This window comes from Bactrocera tryoni, chromosome 1 (genome assembly GCF_016617805.1).
Source record: "Bactrocera tryoni isolate S06 chromosome 1, CSIRO_BtryS06_freeze2, whole genome shotgun sequence".
In the NCBI taxonomy this organism is placed as follows: Eukaryota; Metazoa; Arthropoda; class Insecta; order Diptera; family Tephritidae; genus Bactrocera; species Bactrocera tryoni.
In genome coordinates this window covers 81878548-81904420 of record NC_052499.1, presented here as the reverse complement: position 1 = coordinate 81904420, position 25873 = coordinate 81878548, and the positions used below count along the sequence as shown (strand labels likewise).

Below are 25873 nucleotides of genomic sequence, written 5' to 3'. Positions count from 1 at the left end.
AGCTTTCCATACCAGCACTTGATTTCGATCGTTCAGTTTGTATGGCAGCTGTGACCTATAGTGATCAGATCTTAACAAATTCTTCGAAGATTGCAGCAATGCCTTAAGCGATAACCAAGGCAAAATTTCGTGAAGATATCCCAACAAATGAAAAAGTTTTCCACACTATTACTTGTTACCGATCATTCAGTTTGTATGGCAGCAATATGGTTAAGTGATCCGATATCCCCTTAAATTTTATGATTTCAAGGATTTAATTGTGCAAGAAAGAAAATCAATAAAAATTTACAACAAGCTATCCCAGACAACATAGTGCAGACATTGAGCTGCAGATTAGACTGTGTGTATCCATTCAAAAGACATAAAGTTGAGCTCTTTCAAGCAATAAATAAAATGCTTTATAACTTTGGTCCAAATGAAATGCAAATATGTAATTCGCTTGCGCTACCACAACCTACTCATCAACAAATGTTTGGCAACAAACCACGTTGAACACAATAAATCGCAAACAAATTTCTACGCCAGCCATGTCACTCATTCTACAATTGTGCAGAGTGAAAGGTCATTGAAGCGTGAATGAAGATGATCATAAATTTCGAATCGAACGGCTAAACAAAGCAAGCACAAGCAGCATATTGGCACGAAAATTCGATTGACTTTTACAGCAACCAACCGCACATACAGCCCACCTACAACATACAAGACGACAGTTCAACAACACCACAGGCCGCAACAGCCCACGGCCGCCCAACAGGAGCTCTCCACGCGCCAAGGAAACGACAAAGCGTGCGATGCCATGGAGCCGCCTGCGCAGCGCAACAATCAAGTGAATCGTAATATAGTATATAATGGCAAATATGACGAGGAGCAAATGGGAATGCTTTATTTATGCAGCATCACTGGTCAGTCAAGCATTGAATGGCTCGAACAGCCGGTCAGCATCCCGAGGTGACGCACCGAAGACACAAAACCGCTCGACCATGGCAGGCAGAGGTCAATGCTTGGTAAAGTACGTTGGGAAAACAGCTGGCCGGCTGTTCAATTAATAGGTATGATTAGAGTGAGACTAAAGGGGCTGGACTGCATGTGGCAGTGCTAGAAATATAATATTCGATATTACAATATTGCAGATTATTTAATTTAACAAATGCGAGCGGCAAATTAAAATTAATGCAACTTTTGTTTTAAAAAAATTAAAATTTAATTAAAAAAGCTGATTAGGCGAAATGCCAATTTAATTAGCGGCTCAATTATTTGTTGTTGTTGCAAGCTCAACTACTTTGCCCTTGAGCTTGTGCTTCGCGGATTAAAGAAGAAATTCCTAAAAGGTTAATTACCTGCTACTTATGAGTTAAACGATTACTAATTGTGCTGCTGGCTTAATTAAGTGCAAAAAATGTGATATCTGTCGGCAATTGAACTTCAATTAGTCGCAAACAAAAGGCAATCAAATCAATAAAACAAAAGGGGAGAGAGGCCAAAGCTAATATATGTAAATGTTATTATGGCATTATAAGGCTTTCTTGTAACTAAAACGGTTTATATGTTGAAATGAAATATTATATAATATTAACATGCTTAAAATGAAAATTTGCTTAAGAAAGTATTGATATATCGCAAGAATTTTGCTAATCCAACCAAGAACGATCTGATGAAATTTCACACAGATATCTTTTCAAAACAAAAACTTCATTTTGATCGATATTGAAGGTTCCGACAAATGAATAGCTGCTTGAAGAGAAAAGCTCGAGTGAAAAACTTTAGACCGATACTCAAAAACTAGGTTAGGTTAATCTGGCAGGCCAATTAACCACGCATAGACCAGTTCTGGTCCTTTGCGATACCAGTTGGAGATTGTAGATTGCTAGGGCCAAGAGGAGTAGTCATCCTTTAGGATGCTCGCGCTTGACGCGAATTTTTACAGACTCTGCGGCCTCACTATCGATACCTTCTCTAATGTATCATACTGTGAGACCCCAGATGCTTACAGCGTAGTCTTGCCAATACGGGACAAGTGCACAAGACATGCTCCATTATTTCGCTAGTGCCTTGCTCTAGAAATATCCTGCAGTCTTCTCGATCTGTCAGCCTTACCCTGCGGGCCACCAGACAGTGGCCAGTTAGTATTCCCATCATGTTTCTACAGTCTTTTTTATCGAGTGCGAATAAGAATTTTGTGTATTTCCAATCTATCGTTTTGAACATGACTTTTGCCGTTTTGCACCCAGGTAGCTCTTTTCAACGGGTTTTGATTTTCTTTACCATGCTTCTGACGAGATCGCCGTATAGACAATGCATGGGTTTTTCAATGTTGGTCACGCTTTTGGATGTTAGCCGTACAACATTCTTGGCAATCACATCCACTATTTCATTGCCCTCGCTGCTTTTGTGCCCTGGCAACCAGTAGAAGTGAAGTTGCTTGCTTCTGGCAACACTTTCAACTGCTGCCCCGCTTCCCAAGACACTTCTGGTCGATATGCGATACGAGGTTACTGCCTTGATTGCTGCTTGGCTGTCTACACAGATGTTGACTATGGAATTACCTGCAGGTGCATTAGAGGCCAGCTCCGTAATAGCAAAGACCTCAACTTGAAATTTACCGAAGTAGTCCGGTAACTTAAAAGACTGCCTTATGCCTAACTCTGGACAGTATATTCCCGCATCAAATCCATCGTCCTTTTTCGAGCCATCCGTGTAAATGTTTAGAGCATAGCATAGTATACTTTTATGGCAGCCATCTTTTTTAACGTTTACTATGAACCTTCTTTTCCAATTGTAAAGTTTGATCATGTAGTCGGTGTTTGCCCAACCACCTTTACCCACCGAGCTATGCCCGAAGATTCTATAAGTAAATTCTACTGCAGCCAGTAGTCGTGCGTCGATTTTGCTGCGCAATTTTCGGCGAATAGGTCTATACGAGACAGGCTTAGTGCAAGTTCAAGAGCCGCTTTGGAGTTGTTCTTAAAGCTCCCGTTTTGCACAATGGAGAGAGGCTTTAAGCACTTTCCATTAGATTCTGGTAGGTCGATTTCCATACACCTGTCCACCATACTACTGCATAGTAGAGCAGAACTTCGAGGCCTGCTTAATGTTAATTATACCCAGCCTTTTCTCAACAAGTACCTGCTCATTTGTAAGAATGACCGATATCGGACAACTAAAGTACATAGCTGTCATACAAGCTGAAAGATCGAAATGAAGTGCTTGTACGGTAAACCTCTTCATTTGAGGAGATATTTTCACGAAATTTTTCACGTGTCATTCTTCAAGTCAATAATGCAATCTCCGAAGAAATTGTTCAGTTCGAGTCTGACGGAACAATTAAAGTCTTGTCAGAGATCTGTTGTAAAGGGGTATTTATGGTATAGCTTCGGTGCAACCGTAGTTAATGTTTTTTTCTCAAGTTTAATATAAGATCGTTTTTCTGTTCGCGACATATTAGAAAAGCCGACTTTATGAGGCGAAATTGCGATATTTTGTAAAACTAAGAGAATATGAGCCCGAATATGAGAAATTACCAAACCGGAAATATATAAAAAAAAATCACAAGATGATTTTTATGAAGCATAAATACTAAAATGCTAATTGCTACAAAGAAATAACTTTAAACTTGTCAGAATTTAATTGCTACATCGGATGCACACTTTCAATTTCACTAAATGCTCTCCAATTATTTTTGTCTCAAACAAATTAGTTAAAATGAGGTCAAGACCAAGTAGCCCGTGACTATGAAATGCATTAAAAGGTAAATGCAAATGACAGGCTTGTTGGATTAGCAAAAATAACTGTACTTTGAAAATGCGATTGACAGAAGAACAAGTGAAAAGCTAAATGAATTTCAGTCAACATAATTAATGGCAGTAAATTTTAACAGGAACTTGTTGCAAGGACGATAATTTGTTAAAAATTAAATGGAAATATTTACACGAATGAAGTGTGATTAGTGAATAAATGAGAAAGTTAGAATGAACAGCAAATACAAAATAGCAAATGAATACTTTTTTACAAACTGAGAATACCAAATTATATATAGTATAATTGACGGAAATTTAGTTTCAGTGACAGTGCTTCTAAATTCAAGTTCTCAAATTATATTGAAAAAATATTTTTTGCGAATTTTCCAACTTATTTTCGCACTTTGTACCTCACACTTGTACCGAATGGCTAAAGCTTCGCACAAAATGATTAATCGTCGCAAATCTTCGCGCATTTGATTTGACAAATTACACAATAAACCGTTGAAAAGTGTCAAACCAGTAAGCACAAACACACAAACATACAAAAACTAAAAATTAATGAAGAAAATTCCACTATAGAAAACAAACAACAAAACGACAAAATCGCGAAACAGAACAACATTAAAAGTGCAAAAGAGAAAGAGAAAAACTGGAGCTAGAAGGTGGCAAAGCGTGAAAAGAGTTGATGAAATTCGAACAGCCAAGCGATAGTGAGTCAAAAAACAAATAAAAACCATCAAAAGTCAAAATGCGAATGTTGAACAACAAAAACAAGACAAAACAACGCAAAGTGTTACACTTAATAAATTGAAATGGCAACAGCGAGAACTTGTGTATCTGACTCAGTGAATCAAAAGTTGGAAAACAGCAACAAAAACAAACAATTACCAAAGTCGGAAATGTTTCGTCATCGGTACGCTGTGCCCTGGCTGGGTCGCGTAGCCAATCGGGCTGGCTGGTTGGTGGCACGCCAAGCAAAAGAATACAAACAAATAACTTGCGTTATCTTTCAACTACAAAATTCCATAGATAGCATAGCAGAAAAACAACAACAAAAACTCTTATCTATGCACCTGTAACGACATACTTATGTATATGACAAATTAGTATTGAGCAAAACACTAGTGAAGCTAAATTAGCCAGCATTAGAAGCAACATAAACTGCCTTTTACTCCGTTACATTTATGGCAGCGAAATCGATGAGTGGGCCTAATGACAACGAGCGCGGAAAAGAATATTCTGCCAGAGAAAATGTAATATGCACACATGCAAACATATGTATATGTTTATATACTTTATATATACTTATGTACGTACGCAACAACCAAAAGCTGATAACCAAACGCTTGGCAGAATGATAAAAATAATTTGTATGTATGTATGTATGTGTGTTTAAGTGTTCCCATAAAATAATGTAATAAACTTCCAACTGGTATAAAGTATATTGAGCGCTAATCACAAAGTGTAAACAAAGATTGCGATAAATGATTGAGCGAATGGGGAGAGCAGGTGTATTTTGCAGAGGAAAAACTGTTGCGGTACAAAAGTATGTACATAGATATGTATGTGTGAGTTTGGACTTGAAAATAACAGTAAGACAAATAAAGTAATGCATTATGGTGGGGTATATTATTAAAATACGCCATTTAAGCTTCTGGAGTAATTAAAATATCAAAAATACAACTAAAACATATAAATAATAGCCAAATAGATAAAACGGAAAGGAAACAAGAGCTAACCAAACATTTTATATTCTCGCGATTTTCCAAAGATTAAAGCGGTTTAAGGTAAGTGGCAGTGATTGTAGTTCGATTTCACCCATTTTCACAATGCAAAATAGGAATGTCAAGCACTGGAGATATACAACTGCAACGACATCCATTGAAAAGAATACGAAAAGACTTTTTCGACCACCGAATATAAAAAAATAAGTTGAAGTTTGATTAGAAATACCAAAAAGGCTTTTTTCGACTACCCAATATTCAACACTATATGGCATGGCATAATGTGATTAGGAGCATTGGAGATATACGACTGCAACGACATCTATTGACAAAATACGAAAATACTTTTTCGACTACCCAATATTGCGCACAAAATTCACTTTAAATTGGCCTAATAGTTTCTGAGATATAGAATATCACTTAAAAGTGGGCGTAGTCATGCCCTTCTCAAATTTTGATACCGGTTCACATGAAACTCTGCCTTACCATATTGGCTTTGGTATTTAATGCTTCTAACGGATTTATTTAGTGAGTTATTGCCGTTATAGTAGTTTTAAACATAACCGCTATATGGCGGGAAGGCGTAGTTATCATTTGATTTTGAAAAATGTAATACTTTTTCGTTTACAAATAGAGCAATTGATTACAAAAAATTGAATTCTTTTTTTTTTTCAAATAAAAGCGTATATAAGGTAACTGGCGAATCGAACAAGCAACTGGTATAAAGGTATAACCAATTATCGAATGTTGAAAATGTGTCTCATATTCAAATGTAGTATTTCATTAATTTCAACTTATAACTGTTTCCTTGCTTTCAAACGAAAAAACATATAAGATACCCTGTCATTGATCCTAAGTAGCGAGCCGAGTAGTGGCGAAGAGAAAATGTTGAAATTATGTTAATGTTAAATTAATAAAAAAAAAATATTAACTAACGAATTTTTATGGAAAAATATCAAGATTCAAGAATCATAAGTGGTATAATTTTTTTTTTAAATTGGTATATTAATTTATATGTCACACACTGCTTTGAAAAGAAAATTTATTATTATTATTTGTACTATTCGGAATATACACAAAATATTAAACCTAATAGGAAGTATGGAAAAATGTAATATTTTTTTTTTACAAACAATGGCATATTTATAAAGAAACTGGCGAATCGAAAGAGCAACTGGTATAAACTGGCATAATAAAACACCGAATGAATAGCGGCTGTTTATACCAGTTAGAAGACAATTTAAATATAATATTTCACTAATTTCAATTAGACAACTGTCTTGATGATTTAACAACTAAAAAAGCGAGTCGTGAAGTGGCGAATAGAAAATGGCAGTTGATGAACACCTACGTTGGGGCTTTACAAATGAAAAATTAATTTGGACAAAATAAATATCAACCAACGATTTCTTATTTATCTAAAATGTCGTGATTTTTAAGCATCATATTTGGTATACATGCATTTTTATTTAGAATTTCGCGAGGACTTCAAATGTGTCACACACTTTTTTCCAAATTTAGCACCGAACAATTATGCACTATTGTGATTTTATTTTAATATTTTCCTTCTCGATTATTGATTTTTTCTCATATACATACAAATTACATATATGTATAGTCTAGAAATATACAAGTATACACATATAGTCTCATTTTAGAATACACATGCATTACTCATATATCAAAGCGCTTATGTCTACAAGCCTTGGCCGAAACAACATTATCGAAGCTGATAACGTGATGAAACGCCAATATATGCAATCAAATTATAAAGAACACCTTTGATTCTAATATGACTAAGCCTTCAAACGTCAGGTGTATTACAAAACTACGCTTTTTTGATAATAAAGCATACTTCAGCAGTGAGTTACCTCACAATTTAGTATTGACCTTGTTAGTTCAAGTGACCACAACGAAAATAGAATAATATTTGGAATTAAGCTACAAATACTGTATGTTTTTATGCATTTGAGTATTCAGGTGTATATCAGGTATGTATGAGGTATATATCAGTTATATTTCAGGTATGTATCAGTTATATATCAGGTATGCATGTATATGTTACCCCATATCAATTTGGACTTTATCAAAAAAAAGTAATATAATCACTTAATCTGCAGCGGGAAATTGATATTGAAAATATGGTAAACTTAACCATATCATTTTGTTTATATTTATAAGTATGTACTATATATATTTAACAAGTGACATCATTACCTTGAAAAGTGAGTAGTGAAGTAGTTAAGGGCTTGAAAAATAAATAATTAATTTTGTTTTCTTTCGCTTGCGCAAACTATTACAAAAGACACTAACAAATGGTGGCACCACTACATTTACATGGGCTTACTGTAACACATACATACACACATATGCATTCACTTATGCATATGTACACATATGCATTCACACATACATACACACATATATTTGTTTTAATGTAGAACTTTCTAATTTAGCGCATGTTTGCATGTCTGCTAATTAAATTATATTTTTTCCAGCAAAAAAGGAAACCGTTAATTAAAAAGTGATGTGTTGAAAGTTTGTCGGCGAAACAGAATAATGTTTCTACAAAACTAATGTCGAATGTTGCAGTAATTAACATTTTATTTATTATTTTGCAACAATGTCGGCGCCAAAGAGGAAAAAGGCGGCCAACTAACACCAGCTTAGAGATGAAAAACTAGGCCCGTGGCCTCATAATCCGACGACAAACAACAAAACACAATAAAGCTTGCCATTTGGTGTCAATAAAACAGCGAATATATGCTAAATGTTTTTTTCGCTTGCGCATGCCGCGCGTAAAACGGCGCAAAAAGTGGGCATTAAGTGAGGCAAAAAGCCCTTAAAGCCTGAAACCTTTTTAAGCCAACATTTAGCGAAGTACGCATGTGTGTATGAGTGTGTGAGTGTAAAAAGCGCCGACAAACAGTCACGTTTAATTTATTTAACGAACTTTTACAGCAATTTTCACAGCACATACACACACACATCGAAAAGTAGCAGCAAAAGAGGCCGCGCTTTTACAGCCGTTTAAGGCAAATCAATAATTCAGTAAAGAGGAAAATTGCCGCGAGCGTAAAAACCCACGTTTGCCAACGCAGATATGAACACACTCATTTTCCGTTAGAAATGCGTTAAAATTAAGTTAATCAAAAATTAAAAGAAAAAACGGTAAAAAAAAAGTTCCAAAATTATATTATCAGCGCTTGGCGCAATTTTAAAGCTTTTACGCTTCCCAGCAATTTCTGCTGGTAATGCGAGTGCAGCAAAAAATAATGGCGTACGGTACTTTGTAAAGTGTTGCGCACAAAGTAAAGAGTAGACCAACAAATTGGCTGACAAAAGCAGAGTAAGTAAATATTTTAGTGAGCGAAAAATAAAGGTCATCGATTGGGTTAAAAATATGACAAGCTACACGCACACATATACATACACATATACGAAAACACACACACATCCATATATACATACATACAAAAACACACACACTTCCACACATACATCCATTTGTGTAAATATGCTCGTGGGCGCCGTGGCAAGCGTTTGCTGTTTAAACAAGTTCAGTGCAAATATGCTTTTATGATCTTTTTAACATCATTTTTCATCTCCGTTTGGTTTGGTTTCTGTGAAGGATGCAATCTACTGGTATTGTGCGTTTCCTTCAGCAATAACTCTGCTATTTCCTTCCGCTTAAAACCCAAAGCTGCAGCAATAAAATCGCAAGCACACATCTCTTCATCTCCTCCTCCTTTCAATTTCAGCGCGCGCATGTATGTGTGCTGACATAAAAATACACAAAGACTGCCGAAATAGTGAGAACCTTGAGGTTATCAAAAATTGTTAAATCCACAAGATCAACAAAAAGTGAGCTTGATATGTGTTGTGCATGCTGGTGTTGCAATCAAGTGTGTAATGCAACAGCATCGACGAGTTCAAAATGTTCTCACATATGTGGGTATTTATGTACATACATACATACATATATCGTTGGAGTATAAATAGAAAATATTTGATACGAAATAAACACAAATCCCAACCTAAATCAACGTCTTCAGTCGCCTAAAGGGTTTTGCCACAAAATACATGGGTGTGTATGATGACTGTTTGTATGGAGATACATATGTATTATATTTTCGGTCACAGCTGCTAGTTAGAAATGGAAAATATTTTAACTCGTCCCGAAGTGCAACTAGTTGTGTTGTCAATTGAGGGATTTTCTAGATATGAGAGCTTATTGTCATGCAATTTTTTTCCTTAATCAAAAACAGATAAATATACCGTTTGCGATTTAGACAGAAAAAATTAGAGATTTTCTTATTTTTATTAGGTGATTTTTGAAAACTCTAAGTTTTTTGCAGTCAATCTTTTTTCCTAAAAAATATCGATAAATTTATCAATATCGGTTTAGACAAAAATATGGAAATTTACTGATTTCAGTGAGAAGATTTTCGGAAGTTTAAGTTTTTGTGATACAAATTTTTAATCAAAAACCGATATATTTATCGATTTCGATTTAGGTAAGTTTTGAAAAATCGAAATTTTTTATGAAAAAACTTTCTTTTCTATAAAAGATCGATAAATTTATCAATATCGATTTATACCAAAATATTGAGATATTCGGATGTCAATTAGGGAATTTTCGGATTATGACAGATTTTGTGATGAAAAACTTTAACCAAAAACCGATAAATACAATTGTATATAAATTTCGATTTATGCAGAAAAAAAAATTCGAGAATTTCATATTTCTGTTAACTGATTTTTTAAAAGTAAAATTTTTTGCGATCAATCTTTTTTTTTTAAATATCGATAAATTTATCGATGTCGATTTAGACAAAAATATGGAGGTATTCGTATAGTAATTAGGGGATATGAAAATTGATGAACAATTTAATCAAAAACCGATAAATATATCGATTTCGATTTAGATCAAAAAATCTGAAAATTCGTATATACATAAGTTAAATGATTTTTGAGATATGGAACATTTTTAAAATCAACTTTTTTCCCAACAAAAATCGATAAATATATCGATTTTGATTTAGACAGAAAAAATTTCATGTTTCATATTTTTGTTTGATGATTTTTGAAAAGTCAACATTTTCTGTGATCAAACTTTTTTCTTAAAAAATATCGATAAATTTATCAATATCTATGGTATTTACAACAGTTTTTGTGATGCAAAAAAAATTTTAGATTGTCGTATATCAGTTAAGTGATTTTCGAGAGATTTTTTAAATTAATTTTCTTCCAACCAAAATTATACATATATTTTAATCGATAAATATATCGTTTTCGATTTAACCTTAATACAATTAAAGGATATGAACTTGTTTTCTAACCAAAAACCGTTAAATACATATCTCACTTTCAATTTAGTCAAAGAGAAGGTATTCGTATAACAGTTAGGTGATTTTTGAAAGACAAGACATGCTTTGGGATCAACCCGCTTGTGTAATCTAAAATCGATTAATTGATGAATTTGGATTTTGGCAGGAAAAATCAAAGATTTTCGCATGTCAGTTAAAAGACTTCCAAGATATGAAAATCACATTTTTTAAAATCACATTTTTTTCTCAACCAAGAAACGTTAAATATAACGCTTTCAATTTAGTTGAAAAAAATTAAAGATATTCAAAACACTTTGATTGACAAAATTCAGCTTCATTCAAATACGGAAAATTTTAAATGCCGCCACACTAGTGCCCACAAAACTACTAAGTGCAAATGCCCGCACTAGGACACTCACTATCTGTTTGGGATTTGCCATATTACTACGGGGAATGCGTATGAACACATCGAAATGCAATGGCAATCGCATATTGTTTGCTTTCCTTGTGCAACCAACCAATAAGGCAGCAGTATGTACTATGCATGCAAATAAAATTTGCGAATAAGAAAATAATTTCGAACGGAAAAATGTATGCGGGAGTTGAAAAAATAAAACGGAGGAGCCCTTGCGGAGTAGCAGTCGTCGCCCTCGCAAAAAGAATGAATGGAAAAAATAGAAAATAAATAAATAAGCAGGAACTACTGCTCAACAAGATGGAATCGGAAAATAAAATACAAATCGCTATTGGCTCCTTGCCACAAATGCGTGGAATAACGAATGAGCGAGTGAGTTCGAGTGCGAGTTGCTGCCGCAACTTTTTCACCATTATTTATTGTTGTATTTGTTAAAGTTAAACAAGTGAATCCACTCTTGCGCTAAGAATTCGGATTTTTGCCCGATGCGCTGCACCGCGCCACGGCACTTCGTTGCGCCCCCGGTGCTTTTGTAAGTAACTAAATACTTACTTGCTGCACTTTCCTGCTTGCCTGTTTGCTTTCTTTGGTATGAATTGCAAATGCAAATAAAATGCAACAAATTACGCCAAGAAAAGCGAAAAAAACAGCGCAAAGCCACGCAACGCCAGCAGCAGCAGCGCAGGCAGCGGCGGACGGACGAAGGGCGCACAGCGCGTAATACAAATTGAGGTGGTGGAACTTCAAGTAAAGAATGCGAACTGCTTAAAATGTGCACAATCAACTTTAATGCAGTCGATGGATAAGATAATACACACACACACACACACAAGCAAGCGCAAACATTGCAATAATGCGAAGGAGAGCGCGAGGGGGTCGCGCAGAGTTTGGAGTGTTGGAAAAATGCGCGAATTAACAGAAACAAATGAACGCGTAATTCAGCTGCAGCGCGTGCTGTGCTTGGTCTGCGGAAGCGCCCCGCGCGGTGCTACAGGGAGTATGAGTAATGCGCGATTGTAGGTGTTTCTTTTTGTTGTATTATTTGCTTATTGCTGCTTTCTTTTGACACGACTCCTTAAGCACAACGTAGGCGCTTCTTTAGACGCGACTTTAAGCAACGCGCACAGCTCAAATTTGTTTTTATCTCCGGCCACTGACGCAACTGCGACACACACACACAACGCCACCACAAGCGCGCTACACAACTTCAGCTTCCAACGCCTCTGTGCGCGCTGTTCGCCAGCTTTTTTCGGTATGTTTTTGTACTTGTTTCAGTTGAGTTTGCTGTTTGTTTTCGCCTTTATGGCTTTCTTCTGCTTTGAACCGAATTATTTTCGAATGACAGTCACACGTTGAGGTGTCATAGAAATAATTAAGTCTGCGACGTAAATGTCTGCGCCGTTAAAATAGCGGTAAAGCGTGTGCACAGCTTTGTTTTGTCCCGACAAGTGTAATGCTTTTGAATAACTGAAATGAGCTGGCGTAGCTAGAGCACTTGCAGCTCATAGCCGCGCACACACGCCGCCGTACAGCGGCCCTACAAGCGCACAAGCAACTGCACACACATACACAAGTGCAAAAGCGCCGGTGTGTTGCTCTTTTAGCGGCGCGCTCAGCGCACTCAGCTATGTGTGTGTGTGTGTGTTTCTTCACCCGCGCCGTTGACCCCGCTATCGATATATTGCCACACACACACAGACAGTCCTAAGCGCTCTTGTAGGTTTCAGGCCTACGACAAATTCTGCATATGGGTCGAAATAACGGGCCTCTCTACGCCGTGCTACCAATCCATCTACCGCTTTGCTGATGTGTGTGTGTGCGTATGTATGCTTGTTGTTGTTGTCAGCAATAGCGGTGCGCTGGAGAGTGAATAATTTTTACTGCTCCACTTGTGCAGCGCAAAAGTCCAAAAATAGCAACAACACATAGTGCTCAAAACAAAACTGACGGCACTGTTAGGCGGAGGGTGGGGCGCGCGGCCGGCGTTGGGCAAAAATAAGATTGCCTCAAGCAGGTGTAGTGCACAATTATTTCATACTGAGGCTTCTGAGCGTGAGTAGCGAGCGTTCAAATTTAATTTGCTGCTAATATTAAAAGTCTGTGTGTGCATAAGTAGGTACACATATGTGTATGTATGTATGTTTGTAGACAAATACACAGATCTGAAGCGCAGGCCTTATCACTACTCATTATGTGCGAATAAATATACGTGTTTGTATCTATGTACATATGTATGCGTTGTATTTATGTATGTGCTCTGTTGCTCATTTAGCGTAATAACAGTTTCGAGAATGTTTTCCAAAGAAGGTGAGAGTCAGTCTACCCCAACTCCTCACCTGCCTCACCTGCCACCCCTGCAACATTCTATTGCCATTTGTGCTGTGTGCGACTCTACGTGATATCCATATTTTTGTGGCTGCTCCGGCCACAGCTAATGAAATCGAAAGGCCCGACGACGACGACATCAGGCTGCCGCTGCACGTTTTCCAAATAAAAATTACTTCATTCTTCTAGTTTTTGTTTGATTTTCTCTTTTTTTCGTTTTCTCTATTCGTCTTAGTTTTTTTCAGCCTGGCACAATTTCAATGTCACAAAAAATACCGTAAATGTAATCAAAACTCGTAGGCTTTTTATTTTGACTTGCTTATCATTAGGCGATTACCAGCCAGTAGCTGGCCGCATAGTTGTCCAGGGCATCGTTTGGTCGTTTCATTGTGTCGGGAGTGAAGTAAAACTCGCTTTAACGCATTGTCAACATTATTTCGGCGCGTACGTGAGGAGATTAATTTTCTCAGAAGTTGGCAAATCCAAACAGAGAGCCTCACCTCGTACTCGTAATTATGGCTTTTGTTTGTTTTACCAATTAGACGAAAGTTGTGAAGTAACATATTGACATACAAAACAGAATGAACAACAACAATAACAACAATTCACAAATAATTCACCAAAAATGTGCATATAGTCTATATGAACATATGTGTATACGCAAGTATGTACATATGTATGCAACTATACTAATGTCATTTCGCTGCTTGGGCTTGGGCGCCCAAGCATTGCATCACTGTGACGCAATAAGTTCATGCTGTGAAAAAATAGGCTATTTGAATAAATACAAGCAGTGAGCGCTGAAAAAATTATTTTCACTTACGGAAAAAGTGCGCTTTTCATGCACACCGTTTGATTGGAAAATATTTGTCGCATTTAACGAATCAATAAAAGTTGCAGGCAAATGATTGACTTTGTAATGCCTTTCTGTGGCTAAGCTATTATTTATGCAAATAGTTAGCTGAAAGCTTGGTCTGTTATTTTAAGCATCTTTTTGGTATATTTTTTATGATTTTTGTATTATAATACATCAAAGTTCAAGGTCAAATTAATTTATAATGAAATTTAAGTAAGCAGTAGGATGGCAAACATTTCAGCTAAAATTATTATGTAACATCGTTTGTATCTTGCATGCAAAGGGCTTTATAAATGGTAGAGAAATCAATATTCAGACTTTATGAATATTTCTGGGGAGGAAATTTTTAAATCTAAATCTGTATAATTTTCAAATAATTAATGAACTAACAATAACCCTTTGAAAATTTAAGTATGACCCTTCACTATCATATTACCATCTGATCACATTTGACGCGGATTGGTCTATTTAAAAAATTATTTAAAAAATTATTACAAAATTAAAAAAAAAAAACAATATTAAAAAAACTATTTAAAAAAATATTTAAAACGAATATTTAAAAAAATATTTAAAAAAATATTTAAAAAATATTTAAAAAAAATATTAAAAAAATTTTTACAAAATTTAAATAAGTTTGAAAATGTTTTTTTTTTATATTTTTTTTCAATATTTTAATAATTTTTTTATAATTTTTATATTTTTTAATTTTTTTTAATAATTTTTTTTTAATAATTGTTTTTTTTTGAAACCATAAAAAATTATAAAACAAAACTATTAAAAATTATTAAAAAATATCAAAAATGTATAAAAAAATTATTAAAAAAATATTTAAAAAATTATTAAAAAAAAATTATTAAAAAAATTATTAAAAAAAATATTAAAAATTATAAAAAATTATAAAAAAATTATTATAAAAATATTGAAAAATATTAAAAAAAAAATTATTAAAAACACTATTAAAAAAAAAATTAAAAAAAAATTATTAAAAAAATATTAAAAATATTAAAAAATAAAAAAACAAAAATTACTAAAAATAAATTATTAAAAAAAATATTAAAAACAAAACTATTAAAAAAATATTTAAAAAAAATATTATAAAAAAATTATAAAAAAATTATTAAAAAAATTAAAAAAAAATATTAAAAAAATATTTAAAAAAAATATTAAAAGAATTTAGATTAGAACAACAGTTTTTAGGTTCGTAAATCTTGATCTCCATATGTCAATGAGTGTATGTATGTTTGGCAGCTCTTTGTTTACTGCGCAAAAAGTTTGTCTGGCGATTCTTCACATATTTTGGGGAGTCTACTTTATCACAAACACAAGTATTTGAGTGGCACAAGGCATTAAGAAGGTCGTGAAGTCAGAAAAAACTTGAGATCGTCTGTAATCTCTATGTTATGCGAGTCATTCATTCATTTATGACAATGAATTGACGATAACATTGAAAAAGTTAAAGAAACAGTGCTTGAAAATCGTCGTGATAGCATCGAAGAGATTACAGACGATCTCAACATACATATCTTATGGATCGGTTCAACCACTTTGGTTAATGTTTTGGGTATAAAGCGAATCAATGCCCGAGTCGTATCGAAACACCAAATCTTTTTGCAAAATCAGCGTCGAGTAGAGGTCGCAAACGAGATGCGTGACAACAAAGCTGAGAACAAATACATTGAATAATCGTGACATTACGTCGATTTATGCATATGACGTCGCTTCAAAAATGAGCAGAACCCTTCACTTAAGGCTAACCCAGCTGAGGCTTATAACAAGTACTAAATTAAACTAAGCGTTGACATGACATACAATTTTAATTACAATATGTGAGAATGTAGTTTATGTTATCGTTCCAGTTCATATTTGATCCGTTGGTATTAAAAGGTTACGTGGATTTTGAAATTTGAAAAAACTTTTATTTTTTTTTAATACTATAGTATGTACATATGTCAAAAATTATTTCAAGGCAATCGCAAAAAACGTGTAAGAGATAGAACCTTTGGGAAAGCGGCCCGTTAGACTAGACCGGTCGGCTATTTCAAACTTTAGTCGTATTTTTCTCGAAACATCGTTTTCAAATTCGGTGGTCACGATTTCTCAGAAACTATTGAAGAATCTTATTGAAATTTTTCACAGTTCTTATTAAGAGGACGGCCTCGTAATCGATCGAAGGATACAATTTTTTTTATTATTGAAAATTTGAAAAACAGCTGTCAGTGTTGCTTGTTTTTCATTCACAATTTTTTAAAATTGGCCATTTTTAACAATGTTGCCAACAAAAATGCAGCTAACCTTCTAAAATTTTGGGGATTAAATGAGAGTTAGCAACGGAGTTATCTTCACTAACTCCTGAATTAATACGGATTAAATCAGTTAAGCCGTCTGTCAATGCTATAACAGATCTTTGACATGACTTTTGCGCTCCCTGGTTAAATATTCTCATCACTTCTTTAACATTCTTGCTAAAGGTGTGAAAAAGAATTTTCTTTTCCCTATGCAAAATCATTATTTTGATTAAATATGATTTGTAATGTTTTTTTTTTGACAATTAATTAGCCACTAACTCTTCAACAGTCTCTACTTACATTCAAAAGAAAACGTTATTCATTATTCTTGTGAGACATTCTTGTAGATTTTGAATTTGCTTTTCTACTTAATTTTCCACAGACGTCATAAGTCATTTCACAACCTAATCTATTGATTTATCGATTGTTTTGCGTTGAGGAATGTGCGAATTCGTCACTAATTAGTGGTGCGCACACTGTTAGATATATACAAATGCATTCTAATATTCTAATACATTGTAGAACTGATTAAGATTTGCAAATAGCTTCTCAAATTAAGACATTCAACATGTGTTGAGAAAACAACAAAATTCTGCGCATTTTTGGAATTTCAGCAATGGAAACAAATTGAAATTGGGAAATAGACTCACCATCAAGTAATTGTCCTGCTGGCAGTGAACCAGGCACCGTTGGCGGTGGTATGGGTGAGATTGGTGCGGCGAAAGGTTGTTGCTGCTGCAATTGTTGTTGCTCACTCTGCTCGGCAGCCTCGTTCTCTTGGATGGGCGATTGAACTGGAGCCAGTTGTGAAGTTTTCTTTTCTTGATTCAAAGCGTTGGCGAGAATTTCACTTGATTTTTTATCGGTGAGATTGTGTTGCACACGCTTGTTCTTCAAGTGGTGCGGAGTGTCACTGCAGAAATCAAAGAAAATATATAAGAAATATAATAATAATAACTACAAGTACAGAAAAGTTATTTCATAAGAGCGCTTTAAATGACCACAGCTATTAATTACAACAAAAGGGACATCAAAATCACATAATAAAAAAATCATATAAATACATTAGTTAAAAGTGCCCCCTTACCGTCTGTGCAATTTCATTGGCCGCTTGTAGAAGTCATCGTCTTCGCCTTCAACTTGAAAGCCCACACGTCTTTCCGCTTCATCCTGTAAAGTAACAGCAAAAACAAAGTTTATATACAAACTGTTATGAGCATTCGAAATCGAAATGTTATGTTAAAAGTACTAAATGTTATGTTAAAAGTACGACATGTTATGTGAAAAGCACGAAATGTTATGTTAGAAGTACGAAACGGTTAACAGTTAAAAAACTTTCGAAAGGTTTCTGTCTACACTTACAAAGTCTTCCTCTTCTTCGTCGCCGGTAACGCTAGCTGCCGCTGTTACTGCGGCTGCAGCCACCACTACAGCGGCATTACCATGTTCGGGCGCAACACTTGCTATCGGTTCATGTACTGTTACAGCGTTAACAGCAGACTGTGGTTGTGTGCCCGCTGTCTGGGCGATAACAGGCTGTGGGGCGAATGAAATCGCTGTTGTTGGCGTTTTCGGCGATACCGGCTGTTGCTGATGATTCTCATAGATGGGTTTTGTCTCGGCTATATTCTCTACTATGGTGGAATTAGCGCCGATTCGTGCCGTACCGCTAACAGCGAACTTTGTTGATGCCTGCAAACAAATAATGAAAAGTTTAATTTTGTTGAAAGTTGATTGTTTGTGTTGAAAATGATATGCTGTCGTGATACAAAAGCTTAAATTCCTTTTGTGAAAGTATGGGTTCACTTACTTCTTCGGAGACTGTATCCAAATTGCCGTCTTCCGGTCGACTGCGATCCTTGGCAAATAGTTTATGCGCCTTTGCCTTCAGCTCCTTGGGATGTGGTGTATTTTGTCGGACAAACGGTGTGTCCTTCTCCTGTGTGGATTCTTCGGAGAATTTAACGGAATGTGTTCTAGAAGCTTCACGCTCTTCCCAACCATCCGAATCGGTTTCAAGTTCGCGTGCTAAGAATACGAAAATCGGTAAAACATTATTTAATATGGACATTTTCGTATATATTTGTATTTATGATACTTCAAAATTATTTCTATATCGGTTAAGTATTATTGAACGTTTTTTATATTCTGATCATGCATATGCTTCGCTAATGCACAAAAGAGGCACACCTAGTATGAAATTAAAAAATCAAAATCAATACAGATCTCTAAAGTATAGCCGAGTTCAGTTCAAGCAGCTTAAAGGGGTATTCTGGTCTAGAAATTTGAAAAAAAAAAACTGTTTTTAGACCTTCAAAAATAAGTCCTTAAACAAATTTTTAAAAATTCGAATTAAATTCGGATTAAAAACCACCAAAACTTCGGGTGAATTTCAACTGTTTTTTGAATATGACGCCGTTTGTTTTTAACATTGTAAGGAACATATCTTCTGGTAGAGAACTTTTTTAGTTTTATCGACGGCCATCAGGAAATTACTGCATCAGTGGAATACATTTTTTAGCACCGTTGGGGATCGACCTTATTTTAGGTCGTCAAACTAGGTGTGCTCCTTAAAAATACTAGCGACATATTTATGGAAAATCTATTTTAAGCGGTATAAATAGTTTATAGTTAGCACTGATTATCAGTCTTGCAATACAATTATCAACTTCTGTTAACAGCATTCTAGTTATTTAATAAATGATTGGATATTAATATGAGTAATATTGCTTAGTGAAATAGTCATATATAAAATATTATTCATATTATATAGTATATAGTACATGTGTTAGTTGTATAAAAAGTCCGTTTTTTGATTATTTATGGTATTTAATATTCATAAGCATTGCTAGATGTAGGTTATATATAATTATCAGTATCTATATAATAGCAATATTAAAATCTAAATAATCAGATAATGGAAAATGAAAAATGGAAATCTGTCAGCGCTTTAGACACGTTCCAAAGCAATTCAGAATGGGAAAACCCCTAATTAATGTTATATGAAACAATGAAAGTGTAAAGGAATAACAAAAAGTTCGAATAAGAATAATAATGAGGAGTTAATTACTTTACTGGCATAGAAATTCACATTCAGCACCAGAATATCATATGCAAAAAAACTTCAAAGTAAAATCGGAAATTATCAGTTCTTCCTTGAACTTAAGCTTATCTCAAGACGAAAAAAGATTGAAGTAAACTCATTCAAGCTACCTTCCTTCTACCTTTTACTACCTTCGTAAGTGATTTTAAACGAGTTAAACCACATTTTATTCAGGATTCGCAAAATTACATTGAGTATATGACTAGGGCGTAAACCACATCCGTATAATCGCTATAAAAAGGACTTATTTATAGGGCGGAAATGAGGAAGCCTACTCGATTTTAGTTGCCGGCATACCCGCGTTGGAACTATAACAGGATTTTATTTTACTGAAGGTTACTGAACTTGAAAACGCAGATAACAACCCCTGAGGTCACACTGCTGGCAAACACTTTTGAAAGTATTTGGCAGGATTGCTCACATTTTTGACAGAAATCATGAAAAGGAAAACAATAACGTTCATTAGGTAAGATGGTTGATCAAAGATCGGACGTGGACTGCTATATGTAGTCCTTTATGAAGCCATAGAGAATAAAGAAGTCTTTAAAAGCTTAGTAGAAAAAGGCTTAGTAGCCAGCACAAATTTGCGCAGGCGTTTAATTTCCACTCCCGCCTAGTTTGGTGTGATGTCTGAAGGTATCCGCTCCCAAGTATTTAAGTCTTGACCTCCCAAACGTGGGACAGTCTAGAAGGAAGTATTGAGTTGTTTCCACCTCATCTCAGCGCTGACCAAGCTTCCACGAAAAGCAGCTATCCAGTAGTAGAACACAAAAGGATACGGGAGCACCGACCCTCTCCCATTCTACTGATAGCGGTTCTAGAGTGCCTTTCCTTGCAAGCTCATCAGCTTTGCAATTTCCTGCGGTTTCGCTATGGTCAGGCACCCATACCAATCATATCACAAAGACACTCGATTCTATTGATAGCGAAGTTAGGCACTCCTCGCCCAACCTGAACGCATTGTTAATGAGTACAAGGCTAATACCGCCGCTCTGCTATCTGAGTGAATGATAACTTCTCTGAAGGTCGCTGCACTTCGGAGCTGCAACCTCTGCTTGGAAGACACTGCAATAAACAGAAAATTTGAAGCTGGAGTTGATAGAGAGCTCTTGACAGTATACCCCTCCACCAAAATTCCCCAGAGGTTTGACCCATCTGTAAAGAAGCTCACTGCCTCCCTCCTCGAACGGATAATAGCAACTTACGCAGTCATATCTGACGATGTCTACAGACACAATGTGCAGGATAACGTTGAACGCTTTCGAGTTTCTTTGCAAGTGTGGTCTTTTCTAGAGCCCTCCACTAGATAAAGACTCTATAAAACATAATGGGCTTGTCTATGGTATCGTAGAGCCAGATGACAACTTTCAGTGAGAAGCCTCACCTTTTGCCAATGGCTCCTCTGCAGCAATATAAGGCAATCGACGCCTTTTTTGCTCTCTCTTAGTTATTCGGCTCCCATGAAAGCTTCCTATCCAGGGTAAGCCCTAGATATTTCACTGTATCCGCCAATTGCAGACAGATGTCTCCCATATCAGGCAGCGGTGCCACCGGGATCTTATATATTTCAGTAAATAAAACCATCTCGGTTTTACTTGGGTTGACGAAGTCTTGATTACTTCTTAAGGAAACCACTGAACTCGGATTATGTTATGATTCTAAAATCGAGAATAGCTGTAATTTGGACATTTGAAGTTTAATAACTTTCTTAAAGTTTGTTATCATGTTGATATTAGTGAAGAAAATTTAGAATTTCAACCTAGAAAATTACACTAGTTTACAGTCATTTTGCGATTACGATGTTAGAAGCTGCTTCTTGCTGATTTTGGGTTGTTAATCCCAAAAATTATAGTAAAAATTTTCTAACACGCAGGATTGTTTGTGTGTTATTCAAGGGGTGTAGGTGTTAAACCACCACTAATCACTAAAGTGACAAAAACAGCTGTACGTGACGGAAAATTTTCGGACTCAAATTCGTCATCAGGAGAACTCAAATGCCCGACAGCGCTCTTAGCACTTCAGTTGCAAATTTTTCTTTCCAATTTGTTGACTAGTGTTATCAAATATTAACTTCAAAAAGTAACTTCAAAATTTGAACATTGAAAATGATCAAATATTAACTTCAAACGAAGCAGCATTTGCATAAATTAATGAATTTCGAAAAATACTAACAGATACACACACACACATACAATTCATAAACGTTTTTTTTTAACGTAACACTTGTGCGCATTCCAAAGTAACACTTGTGCTAACTAAAGAAAATTGCTGTCATATGCATGTGTATGTATGTAGAGAGGTATGTATTAGCATGAAAATTGCTGTGACCTATTGTTCTACTTCTAATTTTTTTATTATTCAATTAAATTATGCGTTACTCACGGCGCGCTTGGCGCTAGAATGAAGATTTATGTAAATATTATTATTATGCTTAGCGGGAATAAACTGTTACCAACGCCCATATCACATTAATATAAACGCACATACCTAAGCAATGACAAAAAAATCACACATACATATGCACATACAAACTCGTATGTAGATCGAAGGTTGACTGCGTGCGCGGATAAGACAGCATATAAGCAGATATATAAGTGCCTAAGTACGCATGAGAATGTACATAAGCTAAGTAGATATATAATGGCAACAATAGTAATAGCACACGAGACAAACTTAACGTAGATAATTTGAGCTTAACAAAATATTATTACTTAGTATGTATGTATATATGTATATCAAGCAGCGTACTGCGTTTGCACAATGGCAAGAAGTCTAGACTAGACTAAGTACGAATAGGTGCGCATAGTAGAAAAGTACGAACAAAAATTCATAATTTACAGACTAAGAAGAGTGTAAAGGATAATAATGATAATTGAAAAATTAAATAGAAAGAAAATGTATGCTGAAAATATTAGCGCAAATAGTTTACAAAGTATACACAAAATACGTCATTTTGCCCCCTACTTAAGTGTACGCCTATGTTTGAACTAGACTTCTAGGCTTTAGATAACAATTAGAAGAGAACGTAAAATGTCGCTGAATATAATTTATTATTAATTAACAAGTGAGCGAAATGTTTTGGATAAATATTTATTAGGTAAAGCAAAGTCTATAATATGTACTTTTGGCATGACAGCTCGCTGTGACTCGAAGGCGTTGCATCTAACCGCTGTCATAGCGTATTTATTAATTTATGTAATAGCAGTTGTGAAGCGCTGAATACAGATATTTGTATAGAGATCAAAAAACAGTTTTTGCTGCTGTTAATTTACTTTAGATACATTCACGCGGAAGAACAAGTTCTAGCTACGTGTTGCGGCAAAACACATTTATATAACAAAATGCTTTATAACAATGTAATTAAATAATTTAAATAATAAAAAAACGTTAAATTCAGCTGCAACGAAGTTGAAGTACACTTCACAGGTGCATTTCTTTTAGTATACCAGGGGTTAAAGATTTATTATCTCAATTTTGATCGCCCAGTTTGTATGATAGCTATATGCTATAGTGTTCCGATCTGAATAATTTCTTGGGAGATTATATCATTACCTTAAGCAATAACCCATGCAAAATTTCGTGAAGATATCTTGTGAAATAAAAAAGTTTTCTATACAAAAAGTTGATTTTGTTCGTTCAGTTTGTATGACAGCTATATGCTATAGTGGTTCAATCTGAACAACTTCTTAGGAGATTGCATTATTGCCTTAGCCAAAAACTTACGCCAAATTTCATGAAGATATCTATACAAAAAAGTTTTCTATACAAAAAGTTGATTTTGTTCGTTCAGTTTGTATGACAGCTATATGCTATATTGATCCAATCTAAACAATTTCTTAGGAGATTGCATAATTGCCTTAGCCAAAAACTTACGCCGAATTTCGTGAAGGTATCTTGTGAAATAAAAAAGTTTTCTATACAAAAAGTTGATTTTGTTCGTTCAGTTTGTATGACAGCTATATGCTATAGTGGTTCAATCTGAACAACTTCTTAGGAGATTGCATTATTGCCTTAACAAAAACATACGCCAAATTTCGTGAAGATATATTATCAAATAAAAAAGTTTTCTATACAAAAAGTTGATTTTGTTCGTTCAGTTTGTATGACAGCTATATGCTATAGTGGTCCGATCTGAACAATTTTTTAGGAGATTGCATCATTGACTTAGCCAAAAACCCACACCAAATTTGGTGAAGATATCTTGTCAAATAAAAAAGTTTTTAATACAAAAAGTTATTTTTGTTTGGTCAGTTTGTATGACAGCCATATGTTGTAGTGAACCGATCTGAAAAATTTCTTAGCAGATTGCATTATTGTCTTAGCCAAAAACTTACGCCAAATTTCATGAAGATATCTTATGAAATAAAGAAGTTTTCTATACAAAAAGTTAATTTTGTTCGTTCAGTTTGTATGACAGCTATATGCTATAGTGGTCCGATCTAAAAAATTTCTTAGTAGATTGCATTATTGTCTTAGCCAAAAACTTACGCCAAATTTCAGACAGATATCTTATGAAATAAAGAAGTTTTCTATACAAAAAGTTGATTTTGTTCGTTCAGTTTGTATGACAGCTATATGCTATAGTGGTCCGATCTGAACAATTTTTTAGGAGATTGCATCATTGACTTAGCCAAAAACCCACACCAAATTTGGTGAAGATATCTTGTCAAATAAAAAAGTTTTCTATACAAGAAGCTGATCTTGTTCTTTCAGTTTGTATAGTAGCTATAGGCTTTAGTGGTCCTATATCGTCGGTTCCGACAAATGAGCAGCCTTTTGAAGAGAAAAGGACATATGCAAATCAGAACGATACATCAAAAACTAAGGGACTAATTCGTCTTATACAGAGAGAGGCAGATGGCTAAAGCAACTCAGTTCATCAGGCTGATCATTCCCACATTCATTGTATAGGATCTCCGACGTTCCTTGCTGAGTGTTACAAACTTGGTGGCACACTTAATATACGCTATTATGACATAAAATATGAATACCTTTTTCTAAGCAGATTTCAACGCGAATTGAATCGATTAACTAGAGCGCAATTTTAAGTCAAACACTTTTCATTCTCAATTTTTCTATTCTTCAAAAATAAGAGCAACCCCTAAATCGCTTATTGTTTCATAATTTAGTAATTTCGATATAGGAGACTGCACTTTCTAATAGCGTCACAAACATAACCTCAAAGGTATAATTCCACTTAAATATAAAAGCGCATTTGCCTTGGAATGCGCCTTTAGCAGGTTCATTTAATCTATATTTGTAAACAGTAGCATTCATGTGAGTAATTTTTTGGAGCTTATCGCTCTTCCATCATTTTTGGTAATCCCACAAGTGTTACCAAACCACAATTCAATGGTAAAGATAAGAAATGTTCAACTAGACCTTCAGCTATTGAAGATAACCTATTTTGGTGACCAATATATTGAATGATTCAATTTCATATCTAATACACTTTACTATGAAATTCCATTCAGCAAATAGATTTGATATTTCTTATCATTACTACATGTACACACGTGCCTTTACTCATGACATAACGGTATACTAAGTTTAAAATATATAAATATATTTCAAAATGTTTTTGAGGATTTTTTTTGGGCCCAAAAAAGTGAAAGCACGATTGGTTCAAAATCACTCAATTTTATCGAAAATCAACGTCACATTAACCTCTGTGAAACAATGCTTTCCGACAACCAGGATGCCATGAAACGTGTTATTACTGGCGATGAGTCTTAGATCTATGCTTACGACCCGGAAACAGACGATCCATCGGCCAATTGCCGTGGCAAAGGTGAGGCGAAACCGTAAATACCACGGCGAAGCAGGTCAAAAATCAAGACATCGTCGCATACTGCATTGTTCTTCGAGAGCTTTTCGCTAAATTTTCAACCACCGCATTCGCCTGATTTAGCTCCAATATGAATCGACAACTGATTCTAAAACTGTTTAGCCTGCAAAAACGTGCTTAAGTGAAGTTCAGTTACTTTCAATTAATTTATAAGTTTCTAAGAAAGACAGCTTGAGCTATTTTACAACATGTATTACAAATTACACGCTTCGAAGAGTCACCGGAAATACGAATCAAGGTCGGAGACAGA

General features: G+C 34.9%; 1 protein-coding gene across 15 annotated transcripts in view; it reads right to left on the bottom strand.

Annotated features, from left to right (window-relative positions):
* The window catches only part of LOC120769560 (protein lap4), a 160776-nt gene that overhangs the window by 82081 nt on the left and 52822 nt on the right, over positions 1-25873 (bottom strand). For 12 of the 15 annotated variants that reach the window (XM_040096724.1, XM_040096645.1, XM_040096651.1 and 9 more), the window contains 4 exons: positions 18483-18700; positions 18035-18364; positions 17760-17842; positions 17323-17585 (listed from right to left, as the gene is read on the bottom strand). In XM_040096724.1, the coding sequence (XP_039952658.1) occupies positions 17323-17585; positions 17760-17842; positions 18035-18364; positions 18483-18700 (894 nt within the window). Of the gene's footprint in view, positions 1-12472; positions 12647-17322; positions 17586-17759; positions 17843-18034; positions 18365-18482; positions 18701-25873 lie in introns of those variants that run through there. The other 3 variants (XM_040096696.1, XM_040096732.1, XM_040096707.1) reach the window with 1 other exon arrangement.